This window comes from Emydura macquarii, unplaced genomic scaffold (genome assembly GCF_026122565.2).
Source record: "Emydura macquarii macquarii isolate MOO-44397 ecotype Brisbane River unplaced genomic scaffold, CSIRO-AGI_Emac_v2 contig_383, whole genome shotgun sequence".
Lineage (NCBI taxonomy): Eukaryota > Metazoa > Chordata > Testudines > Chelidae > Emydura > Emydura macquarii.
In genome coordinates, this window is record NW_027130520.1 from 4625466 (window position 1) to 4638318 (window position 12853).

A 12853-nucleotide genomic window follows, 5' to 3' on the forward strand; every position below is an offset into this window, starting at 1 on the left:
AGAGTGTGCTTCTCCACTCCCTCTGGCATGACCTTGAACACACCATGTATATGAGGTCATGCTGATGGATGTTGTGCTCTTAAACACGATGCTCACCAGGCAGCATGACCTCTTGCACTGTGTGTGTGAGTTCACACCAGTGGGACAGAGCAGCATGCACTTAAAGATGGCACCCTCCATGTGGCATGACCGCACATGCACTGTGCGTGCAAGGTCACACCAGTGGGGGCACCCCTCATGCAGCACAACTTCACATGCGCTCTGTGTGTAAGGTGACGGTGGCGGAGGCTAGGTCAAGCCATTCTTGGAAGTACAGGAACCTCCAATATCCCAAGAACCTGTGAGTGGCCACCCTACTTGTGCATATGTATTATACATTTTTGATTGAGGACCTGATCACATACTATATTTTTCATGGAACCCCTGCCTCATTTGGAGCACAAGATAGATGGTTCTCTGGGAATGAATCAGGGCTAGGTAGTGAAGAAGGCTGTTGTCTATACAATCCTGCCCAATTTGTTGCTGAATTTGGAAAGTGTGTAGTGAATGAGACGGGACTGCAGGAAGAGAAAAGATGGCCCCATGGTTAATGAACTTGAATTCTAGAGTGAAAAATGGGATTCCAATTTTCCTTTGTGATGCAAGGCAAGTTGCTTAACTTTACACAGTTGGCTACAGATTATATGTTCCTTATTTTCTGTGTGCACAACTTGAGACCTAAGGTCTGATTGGCAGAAGTGGTGAGTATTCCCAGCTGCCGTTGAAGTCACTGAGAGCTGTACTTTGAATGTGTACAGCACTATATAATGCTAAAGTCTATGAAAAATCAGGCCTATTGGATCTCAAATTGGATACACAAAACTAGCAGACATTTTTAACCTTTAAACTCTCTGTCTCAGTTCCCCCTCTTAGATAGGGATAATAATCTCACCATTCATCACAGAAAAAATAAATTAATGAACGTATGTGAAGCAATCCGATACCATAGTGATGAGTTCCATAGAAAAACCCATGAGGAAAATAATAATTTTGTCTTCAGAGCAGAGTTTAAATAGTGTGCAGTAAATAAGTCATAGGGCAATGGTTTGAATAATGAGGACAAAACAAAATATTGAATAGCTGCTCTTTCAGTGAACATTGTTCATCTTGTGCACTGAATAAAGCAGGGATCAAGTGGAAAAAATAGTATGTGACCATGTAATTAAAGACTATATGATAAATACCTATGCCAGTTCCTTCTTCCTCCTCTTTCCCTCCTTACACTGGTGAAAAGTGCTGACAGGTTATGGGAGTAGAGAAAGATTAAAACATTAGTGAGATACCTAAAAGAGTGAGAAATTGGGATTAGGGGAAGTGGAGGGGGAAGGAAAAAAGAGGGATTGTTAGGACAAGAGGGACTGAAAAAGTATTGAAGAGGATGGGACGGAGCTGGACAATATGGAGGAGAAGGATGAGGTGGAGGGAGAGAGGAGGGCAGAGGGAATGACAGTCATTGAAAAAGCTAGAAGAGCAGGATAGGCTATATAAGAGAAGGAAAGGAAAGTGCAGTGAGAGAAGGAAATGACCAGAATGTTACTAGGAAATGCACATGTGGTTGAAACTTTCCTCTCTTTAGATCACATTTCTGCATTGAAGAGTAGCTGAATTGTAGAAAAGTAGTACTTGGTCCTTGGTTGGACTTTGCTTTCCCTTGAGATACATGGTAGCTCATTGTTTTGCCAGCACAGTTGAGTCTTTGGGCCACCCAGATCTGCTTTGTATTTTAGAATTCTAGTCAAAGTCTTTGTGTTTTTTCCCTTCTAGAGAATGCTTGCAGCCGCAAACGTCTTGATCTCGTCTTCATCATCGACAGCTCTCGCAGCGTACGCCCTTATGACTTTGAAAAAGTGAAGGAATTTATTTTAACCATCTTGCAGTTCCTAGACATCAGTCCTGACATCACCAGAGTAGGCCTCATTCAGTATGGCAGCACAGTCAAACATGAGTTTTCACTGAAGACATTCAGGAGGAAACATGATGTGGAACGAGCAGTGAAAAGAATGATGCACTTGGCCACTGGCACCATGACTGGATTGGCTATTCAGTATGCGCTGAACATTGCATTTTCAGAATCAGAAGGGGCGCGGCCACTGAGCCAGAATGTGCCCAGAATTATCATGATAGTGACAGATGGGAGACCACAGGATCCCGTGGCAGAGGTTGCAGCTAAAGCCCGGAACTCAGGCATCCTGATTTTTGCCATTGGTGTCGGAAGAGTGGATATGAACACCTTGAAGTCCATTGGAAGTGAACCTCATGAAGAGCATGTCTTTTTGGTGGCTAATTTCAGTCAGATTGAAACACTAACCTCTGCATTCCAGACTCAACTTTGTGGTAAGACAATTATTTGTGGATTTGAAAGCCTGGGTGAAAATATTCGGGGTAAAAAACAAGCATGCAAAAACTTCAAAAGAAAAATGACTTAGGTTTTGTGGTGCAACATAAAAGCTAAGCAGAAAGCTAACTAAACCAGAAAATATATTCTGCCTAATTCATATAAAATGTATACACCAATAAGAGATTTAGCCAAAAGACACTCAAAATAGCAGCTATATCTGTGTGGGAGATAGACAGTTCTCCTGTTGGAAACCATTAAAATGTGATTTAATTCCTAGTGGAAATATTCAATGGGTGAAATACACATACAGTTTTTTTTTACCATTTATTATTACTTTAGCAGAATTTACCATCGTTTGCTACTTAAATATCAGATAAGTAATTTGAGCTATAATAATTTTTTGAATATATTTCATTTAATACTGATCTTTAAATTTGTAAGCTTCATGGTTGTCACATTCTGGGTGCAGTCCAGACCAGTGAAGGTTTCTGTCACTATCAGTCCTGTAATCCTGGGTGCCTTAAATTGTTCTGCTGCTGTAGCTCCTTTGTCTGAATGCTACAAGTCATCTTACAAGCATGCCCTGAGTGTCTGTGTGATAAGTAGCTCTGGACCAGCAGCTCTGACTCCAGCAGCCTGCTTGTTACACCCCAGCCACACTCTTGTATCCACCAGATGTTTGGTTGCACCAGGCAAGGTAGCCTCAACACTCCACAGTCCTGAGTTTTCCCAAGACTGTGTGCTCTGCAATGTGCAGCCCTTTCCTAAACCATTCAGAGGAATCATAAGGTTTTTTGCTCCTCTAAAAGGACAAAATGCACAACTTATCACTTTAACTGGAGTTAACAATCACTTCAATTCAAAACGCAGAACTGGGTTGGTTTAGATCAGGGGTGGGGAACGTCCAGCCCGCGGGCCGTATAAGGCCCGCAAAATCATTTGGTCCGGCCCGCAGGCCCATTCGGCGGTGGGGGGGAGGGGGGGAATTCGGCAGGAATTCGGCGGTGGTGGGGGGGAATTCGGCGGCGCGCGCGGTTCCGGAGGGGGAGGGGGCAGTGCCCGCCGCCGAAACCCTGCCGCCGTTTGCCCCTTTTCGGCGGCGGGGGGGAATTCAGCGGCGGACACTCATCAGGCCCTTGGCACAAAAAAGGTTCCCCACCCCTGGTTTAGATTAACAAGAAGTGATAGAATTTTAAGTAAGTTCAAGAATGAAACAAAGTTAGAAATGGTTACAAGCAAATAAAAGTGAAAAATGCTTCCTAGCAAAAAAGACTTAACAAAACTACAGTCTTAGTTCAAGGTCAGATTCTTACCACACTACCTTCCAGCAAGATGGCAGACCACCCCTCTGGTCAGGATCTTCCACAAAGTCAAAAGTGCTCTGTTCCTTTGAAAGGTAGCTTGGCATTCTTTGCCTCTCTTTTTCATAGTCCAGTGACCTTTTGAAATGGATTCTTCTGAAGGTTCCCCGCCCCAAAAAAGAAAAGGTTAAGAAAGGTTAATTCAAGCTGTAGGGAAAGAGATGTGGAGTCTTGTGACGAAGGAAGTTGCAAGCCAGTTTCTTCCCCCTTTCGTGTTTGCAAAAATGCAAATTGATCTGTTCCTCCCTCTGCTATGCAAATGAATCCTTGCCATGTGATTGCCAAATGACTCTGACGACACCTGGCTGGAGGTATCAGCTTGTCCTTTGACAGAGAGAAACTTGTTTACCCACTCACCAGACTTGTCTGATAAACACAGTTTAGTTTCTCATTTCCTTCACATTTGTATGGTTCCTTGGGCATTTACTGTACATGCACCTGCAAGAATATTAATGATCAATGTTATTAGCTTTCCAGTGATACCGTACATGACGCATATCAGATATAGTTTATGACATTCATGGACTGGGGTATGCTGAACTGGTCAGACCAGCTGAAGTTTACTATCAGATATGAATGAGCCTCTTGCCCTCTTGCATTGGGATGCTGTTAGGGTCACAATGGTCTCTTGGCTATAATCAAAATACAGAGTTCAGGCAGTATATATGGAACCCTTCCAGTTCCTTAAATATTGACAGTGTGCAAAGAAATACCTCTGTATGTGCCTTGAGATTAGAAATAAGACATGAAAACTAGGTAGTATTTTTGTTCCATTTACAGTCCTTTTTGTGTAGAAAAACTTATGAACAGCCATTACTGCGATATTGTTCATTCATGCAGTAAAAGTTAAATGTAACCTTTGCTAATATATACTACTTTGCAATAGGCAAATGACTTCTGTGATGCTTCCTGGGGGTACCTGGGGCTGCGAGGCACCTCACTAACACCTTCCCTTAGCATGAGGAAGCCTTGTCCATGCCAGGGGTCATCTCCCCAACTACACCAGCCCCAGACCACAGAAGCACTCCCCTCTCAGCCCACGCAGGCTCTGCAGCCCCTCTGCAGGTAAGCAATAGGCACACTCCAAACCCCAAGGCCTCTGGGCATCCCCCTGGATTGTCCAGCCTCTGTACCACTGGACATGCACAGATCTGCTACTCCCAAGAGAATATTCACACCAGTTTCACCTCTGCCACCATGACTCATAGCACTTAGATTTATTTATAGTGAAAATAAGTATGAGTTTATTTTAACTAAGAGCAGAGATTTGAGAAGAAGCAAGTAGATTTAATAGACACAAATGGTTATATAGAAAATAAAATCAGATCATGCTTTCTAGAGCCTAAACTGAACTAATAAGACATTCTCCCGTCTCATAAAGGAAAGCTCAACCAAAGTTTCTCTGCCAGGGTTAAACAGATCAAGGTGTAGAATATCCGGATGTACCTCTATAGTCCCAGATATAGATCATGATGCTCCATTGTCTTCACTTCTAAACAGGGTAACCACTGCTGCTTGTTTTTTCCTTAGAGAATTTCCCCTGTAAACTTTGCAATCTCTTTATAAGTATTTTGCTCGCCTGTGTAGTGTTTTGCTCAAACTGTAAATAGGCATTCATTGTGAAGTATACAATATTCAGTTTACATATAGCCAGATAGGTAGATAAGCATCTCCTGCCTGAAAGAAACTTGTCGATCACTCTCTGGTGACCAATTCCAATTGAGACCTTATGAGTATAATTTAGTGTGTGTGTGTGTGTGTGTGTGTGTGTGTGTGTGTGTGTGTGTGTGTGTGTGTGTGTGTGTGTGTGTGTGTGTGTGTGTGTGTGTGTGTGTGTGTGTGTGTGTGTGTGTGTGTGTGTGTGTGTGTGTGTGTGTGTGTGTGTGTGTGTGTGTGTGTGTGTGTGTGTGTGTAGCTGCTTACATCTTATCCCTACATACATTTCTCAATTATTAGGATGATCAGTGATGCAGGCTTTCAGTAGAGATCTTACATGACAATCAGATGCAGGGGATCCCTGTAACCTTATGCATCCCTGTTCCTTCTGCTAGTGGGTACCAAGAAGTCCCTGGGTCACAGTTTTATATCAGGTAATTATTTATTTAGGCAGTCTTTTTAAAAGTCCTATGGCATACCTAATATATATTAAGATTAATACAGAAGATCTATTCTAATCCATATATTAAATATGTTTTTCTATTTTACCTTATACTTATGCATAGACATCGCTTTGGAAGATGTTAATAGAAATTAGTGTGTTCAGAATTGTGTGAAACCCTGGTCCGGGTGGATATGCATCTGCTTCCTATGAGCCATCACAATTTGTGTTCCTGCTGGCGTTCTCAGGAGAGACTCCAAGCAATGAATGGGAGGGGAGACCGAAATGTCATCTCACACCTAGAAGTGATCCCACCAGAATAGGGGTGATGCAGATGATATGGCAGTGTGGAGAGGCTGACCTTTCTAGAACCACTCCATATTATAACATGGCTCCAGTGGAAGCAGTGATATCACAACCTACTGACAGAAATTAATATTAATTAATAATATATATGACATTTTGATTTTGTTTTGACATTTTTATTATTGATAATTATGATATTAATTAATATATTTGACATTTTTTCTGCTATATTATTAGCCATGGTAATGAGTTGCATTTAAAAAAATTAAAAGTGGATTGACAACATTATATTTAAATAGAGTCAACAGTAAAATGGCACACAACTGTTTTTTAAAATTATTATTATTATTTTAAACTATGTGGAGGTGGGGCCAGCTTGACCAAAGGTACTTCATGTGCTCAGGGAATGCCTCCACAGCACTTGTTGGTTCAAGGTTTGAGCATCTTAGGCTGGTAGTTGAGCCCAAGTCTCTTGAATGGTACGGTAGAGTATTAGGCCACAGATGAAGAAAGCTGGTTGCGAATTTTTTGACAACAGTTTTTTTTGTTCAGAAAAGGCCAGTTTCTCAAAATAAAAATCTTTGGTAAGAAAGGGTCAATTTCGACAAAACTTTCTAGTCAAAACAAAAGAAAAACCTCCACCCACCCCAGAATAGCCAATAGTTAGGTGGTTAGGGTTAGGAGTGCCCTAGCCACCAGGCTATTGGCTATTCTGGGCTGGGTCTCTATCTCCTGTTGGAGCTGTTCCACTTTGTGTAATTAAATGTTCATTGGAGCAGTAACATGAACCCAGATCTCCCACATCCCAGGTGAGTGCCTCAACCATTGGGCTACAGAGTGAGTGTCTCTCTGTCCCAGTGAATATATAATTATTTGTGCCCTAACCACTAAGCTATTGGCTATTCTGGGATGGTGCGCATACTGTCTCTGGCTTTTCATTACAATTTTTGGAAGGTCTTCATTTCGTTCCGAGAAGAATGGGAAAATTTTTGAAATCTCAAAAATTTTTACGGGATGGGAAACTCTTTCCTCTCCAGCTCTATGGATGATCTAATTTTTAAAGGACTCTTTCAAATCCACAAATGAAGTTTAGGGGGAGATATTTACAACCTGTAATTCTTGCACGTGGGAACTGCATATCTAATATCCTTTCCAAAGTTTTTTTAATTAAACGTTAAGGGGATTCAGTTGGTTTTGCTATACATTATTAAAATGGAAGCCCAGGAGCTGCAGTTGGGGGTTTCGATATGAGCAATGGGGTAGGGGGCAGGTTACCTTGTTTGTTGAATGTAGGCTGTTTTGTTGTTTCATCTGGGGCCCCAAGAGGGGAAGAAACAGTCAAGAGGACTCGAATGGAGGGTTGAGTGCTGGCCAGCTAGAAAGATACACCCCGCAACACCTGCTGGAGTGGGGGTAATTGGACTCTCACACGTACATTCCCCACATAGCTCCCAGAGAGGGTTCTCTATCCCAGACAGATTTGTGACATGTACATGAACTGCCTGCAGGTGGTTCTCAGTACATAATTAGTGAATACATTATATAAAGTTTGTGCCCAGGCTGAGTTTTGCATGAATCTGTTTTTCTGGAATCTCCAGGTGCTGGTTTTGTGGCTCAGAGCCACCTGGAAATTTCCACCTCTGAGCATCAGCTCCAGTACCATGACAACCCACCTAGGAAGAACTCTTGACATCTTATATAGCAGACGAGGGTGCCAGATGGGGTCATAAATTTCTATAAGGTTAAAAAAAAAGCTCCAGTTTTCTTCTCTTGAAATCCATTTTCAGTTTATGTAGTAAGTGCTGCAGGTGCTTCTATTTGGTTGGAAATCTGCCTGATCCTCACTCAAAAGTTGTTCTCTCATGGGTATAATTCTCTGTAGGACCACTCACTCCGAGAATTTGTAACTACAATTCAGGAGAGTTATGTGATGAAAACTGGCTGTTAAAGGGTGGTCTTTACATGACTTTGGTATCACCTTATCAGCTATCACCTTAACTTTCTGCCATATCTTGGGTGTCGTTCTCCTGTATGACGTGGGACATGAAGATAGACAACCAGTACTGGCTTTTCTTCCCAAGATGATGATGTAGTTCTGGTGATACATTGTCAAAGCCACAAGCTTTCCCTGATTTCATTTATTTCAGTGTCTTTTTTCTTTCTCCCCTAGAAAATGGTTGAAAGTTTTTGTCTTGTTCAAGCTGCGGAGATTGCTTGTATTGACACCACTCTTTTTAGATTGATATCTCAAAATGTTTATCTTTGTCTGTGTTAGCAATATTGATCAGGTGTGTGGTGACACTGTTTGGAGAGACCTTCTTTTCAGCATCTGGGTTTTGTGCTGCACTAAATTTTCTGATGAATGTCCATGCTTTCCTGATGGATCTTGACTGTGATTTCTGAGATGGCTTTTTCCCCAGCATGATCTTTGGGCTACATCCAGGGTCTCTAGGCAGTGGTAGGCTATTTCTGGATCATTGGGGGTTTTGGTACTGTTTAAGAATGTTTGCATATTCTATGTCCAGGTCTGATATGTAGGTTTTATGGCAGCCACATGGGATGGATTTGGAGGCAGTGGTCCAGTAAGCCTGACTGCATATGCGCTGCCTTGAGGGATGGCTCACTTCGGTCGAGAGACCACACAGAAACAGTTTAAACAGAATACTGATGATGCCAAACAAAGACAAAGATTCCCTACCATGGTGGACCCGGGAGAGCAACATGATGATGGGAATCCAATTTTCACAACAGCCACCATCACTTATGGTTAGCACAGATGCATCACTCCTAGGGTGGGAGTGCATCTCCACAATCATATGATACAGTGTCAATGGTCAGAAACCAAAACCAGTCTGCACATAAACCTCTTAGAACACCAAGCAATTTGCAGTGCCTGCTATCATTTTCTACTGTTCATAAAAAACAAGACAATAAAGATAATGACAGACAACATCATGTGCATGTTTTATATCAATCGACAGGGATGAGCATGAAACTCTGGTATAGGTGCTTACCCAGATGCCAGAACACCACTGCAGACACCCTCAGCAGACACTTCGGCCAGAATCATGAGTCAGAACTGAACAACGATGTCGTGAAGAACATTTTTCGACAGTGGGGTTATCCAGTTGTCGATCTCTTTGCCCCAAAACAAAAGCACAAATGCCACCATTTTTGTTCAAGGGTGGGACTGGGACCAGGTTCAATGGGGGATGCCTTTCTCCTCAACTAGAACAAAGAACTCCTATACACATTTCCACCTGTCCTGATGATACCCAGAACCATCCACAAAATAAGAGCCAACATGATGACAGTGATAATGATATCACCCACATGGCCCAGACAGACATGGTACTCTGACCTACTGCAGAGGTCAACCGATCACTCTCCCACTTTGGTGCGATCTCCTATCCCAGGACAGTGGCCAGATTTTTCACCCCAAGTTACAGAAGTTCCATCCAACAGCATGGTTCCTAACTGGTTCCACCCAGAGTAGCTAGAATGCCCAGAACAAGTTAAACACACCAAAGAAAACGTACCTGCAGAAATGGTATAGATTTGAGTCATGGTGCAAAGATAGGCAAATCTTTGCCATATCCTCATCCATTCCAACCATCTTGGAATATAGTCTAGTGTTATACTTGTAAAAGAAAAGACTGCAGGATCTTATTCAGGGGATAAGGCAATACGCTGTGTTTATTGTAAATACAAAAATCTTAAAAAGCTATTATATTTACACATTCACCCACCCATTTACACCCAAGAGTTCTGCAAGCTGGTATAATATAATTGCCAGTCTTTATTATACATTGCTTGAGTCAACCTATTGGCCAGGTAGGCTGAGCACTGGGATGGGGGAGCCGGGTCTCTGTCGGTGTGCAATCTGCTGTGCCATGATGATTGCAGAACGAACCCGAAGTTTCCATGTTCTCACCTCGTCTTTTGTAGTAGTTAGTCCCCTTACAATCCTATGAGTCTTGCTGTGTCATGCAGCCTCCGGATTCTGTATGGTAGTTAATCACCAGTCAATTACAAGCATGACCACTCCTCTTCTTATTTCACACTTTATTCCATTCTCAGGGTGAATTCTCCCGTGCTTTAGGGTTGTTATCTGCATTCTTTGGCGTTCAGGGTCAGGATGATAGTTGCAGCTGGTGTTTTTACTCCCCTCTTTGTTGTCCAAATTGTTTGGACTGGTTTCTCTCTTTGTCTATTCACATCCTACAAACACATTTCTCACTCATACCCAAAAAACAGTTAATCAAAATGTTTTTAGGTTCAATAGTACAAGGTTCAGAAAAACAGCAAAATGGAGGAACTTAACAAAATGGAATTCACTTATGTCAAGCAATAACAAATTCCATCATTAAGCGATGTTATACTTTAAACAATAATCATTATTATATCAATCTTAAAAATATAAAGGAAAAATCTATTTACATCTATTTTTATTTTACTCAGGCAATTAAACAAGAAATCTGATTTGAATCCAATTCTTAGTGAGCCAGGAATCTGATTTGCTTATACAATTCTTAGGGTGGCTCACACTAGAACTAAAAAGATCAGGTTTATCAATTAGCTCCTTAGAGGTGCATTTATCAGCCATTACTGTATTCCATGACAAGATCAATGACACAATCGTATTCATTCACCTGACGGTAAAACGGTTCATGGTGGGGCTAAAAAGGGTATTCCCAATCATACGTGCCCCCACAGTATCGTGGGACCTAAATCTAGTACTAAGCCATTATTAGGACACCATTTGAACCCCTAGCAATGTGTTCACTTCTCCATATGTTTATGAAAGTGTCCTTTCTAGTAGCCATCACATCGGCCTGCCACGTAGGGGAGATCGGGACACTCATGGCCCACCCACCTTACACAATTTTTCACATAGATAAGATCACTCTTAAACCTCACCCAAAGTTTTTACCAGTAATAGTATCAGACTTCCACATGAACCAACCTATTCACTTACCTACCTTTTATCTGAAACCTCGTAATAATGCACAGGAAGCCACATTCCACACTCTGGATGTCAGACGGGCACTAGCCTTTTACCTAGATCAGATTAAACTTTTTAGAAAATCAGGCAAGCTCTTCGTATCAGTGGCGGAACACACAAAAGGCAAAGCAAAATGTACTCAGAAGCTATCAAAATGGAAAGCAGGATGTATCCATTTATGCTATAAACAAAAGAACTTACAAACTCCCCCAGGAACCACAACACACTCAACCAGAGCAATGTCCACTTCTATAGCGTTCCTTAACAACATTTCCATCATGGACATATGTAAGGCAGCTATGTGGGCCTCCACACATATTTTCACAAAACGTTACGCAATTGATCATGCATCCAGTAGAAATGCTGCATTAGGACTAACAGTGCTTTTCATCTGTCCAAACAACTGAATCTGAAGTCCCTTCCACAAAATGAGAGGCACTGCTATACAGTCACTTAAAATGGAGCGCCCACAGGGATATTACTTGAAGAAGAAGAGATGGTTACTCACCTTGTGCAGTAACTGAGATTCTTCGAGAGGTGTGTCCCTATGGGTGCTCCACTATCTATCCTCCTCCCCTCTACTTCGGAGTTCAAACATGGGACTCTACAGTAGAGAAGGAACAGAAGGGGTTGGGTCGCACACATGCCAAAAAGGCACCAATGATGCCACGAGACAGTAGCCGCGCATGCGCAGCCTGGATGAGTACGGCTGTAAAGATCTCTGATCAAAGATGTGGGACGCAATGACACCTAAAGTGGAGCACCCACGGGGACACACATCTCGAAGACCCTCAGTTACTGCACAAGGTGTGTAACCCTGTCTTTAAGTGACTTGCCCAACATCACATAGGAACTCTGTGGCAGAGCCAGGGATAGGATCCAGTTCTCCAGGGCATGAGACCATCCTTCCTTTTCCTGAAACCCCCTGCCTCATTTGTTACACACCATTCAACTTCTGTAACAAATGAAACCAACGTCCTATGGACAACAGCCCTCCTTCACTGCACAACCATGATTAATTCTCAAAGCACCATCCATACTGTGCCCTGAATTAGACAGGAGTTTGTGGAAAATATAGCATATGATTGTGAAATTAAAAACTGTATCATAATATGTACACACAATGGGGCTGAATTAAAGTTTCACGGTCTGTCTATACTGCAATGTATAAACCCAGCACTAGTGGGACTCAAATCTGTGCACCCTGGGTTTGGAAGCCCAGGGCTTGAGCATCCATGCTGATTGATGACTCTAGGTTAAGAATTTTTGAGCCTGGGCCCCACGCCGGGGCCACAGAAATCAAAATGTAGTATTATGCAGATGTGAGTCCAGACTTCCTAGAGCCTTCCCGAAATGAGGCCACTTTAGCCTTTTGTTCATGGTGTGTTGTGGGAAAACTTGACTGACCATCCCACGTGTCCTAGGAAGTTATCACAACTTACCAACACATCCTGCCAAGCCATCATTTTGGTTTGCATGCTCCCAGCATCTGTAGTCAGCAACATGGAGGAGTCACCATTTCAAAATATTCTCTTGCTTGTGCTTTCACTCCTGTTTTGGGAAATGAACTGAACTTCTATAAGATGCTGATGGACATTTCAGCGGCATTTTCTGACCTACCAAAGGCACCTAATGGATGAGGAGGAGGAGAAGGATGAGAAGGCGGAGGAGGACAATACAGACATGGAAGAATTGAACTAGCTGTT

General features: G+C 42.4%; 1 protein-coding gene across 3 annotated transcripts in view; it reads left to right on the forward strand.

The window, feature by feature from the left end:
- MATN2 (matrilin 2) overlaps positions 1 to 12853 on the forward strand; it is a 113402-nt gene that overhangs the window by 26565 nt on the left and 73984 nt on the right. For all 3 annotated transcript variants that reach the window (XR_010917805.1, XM_067536996.1, XM_067537004.1), the window contains exon 3: positions 1804 to 2373. Coding sequence is in view for 2 of the 3 variants with exons in the window: in XM_067536996.1 (XP_067393097.1) it covers positions 1804 to 2373 (570 nt within the window). In the remaining variant the exon portion in view is untranslated. The remainder of the gene's footprint in view (positions 1 to 1803; positions 2374 to 12853) is intronic.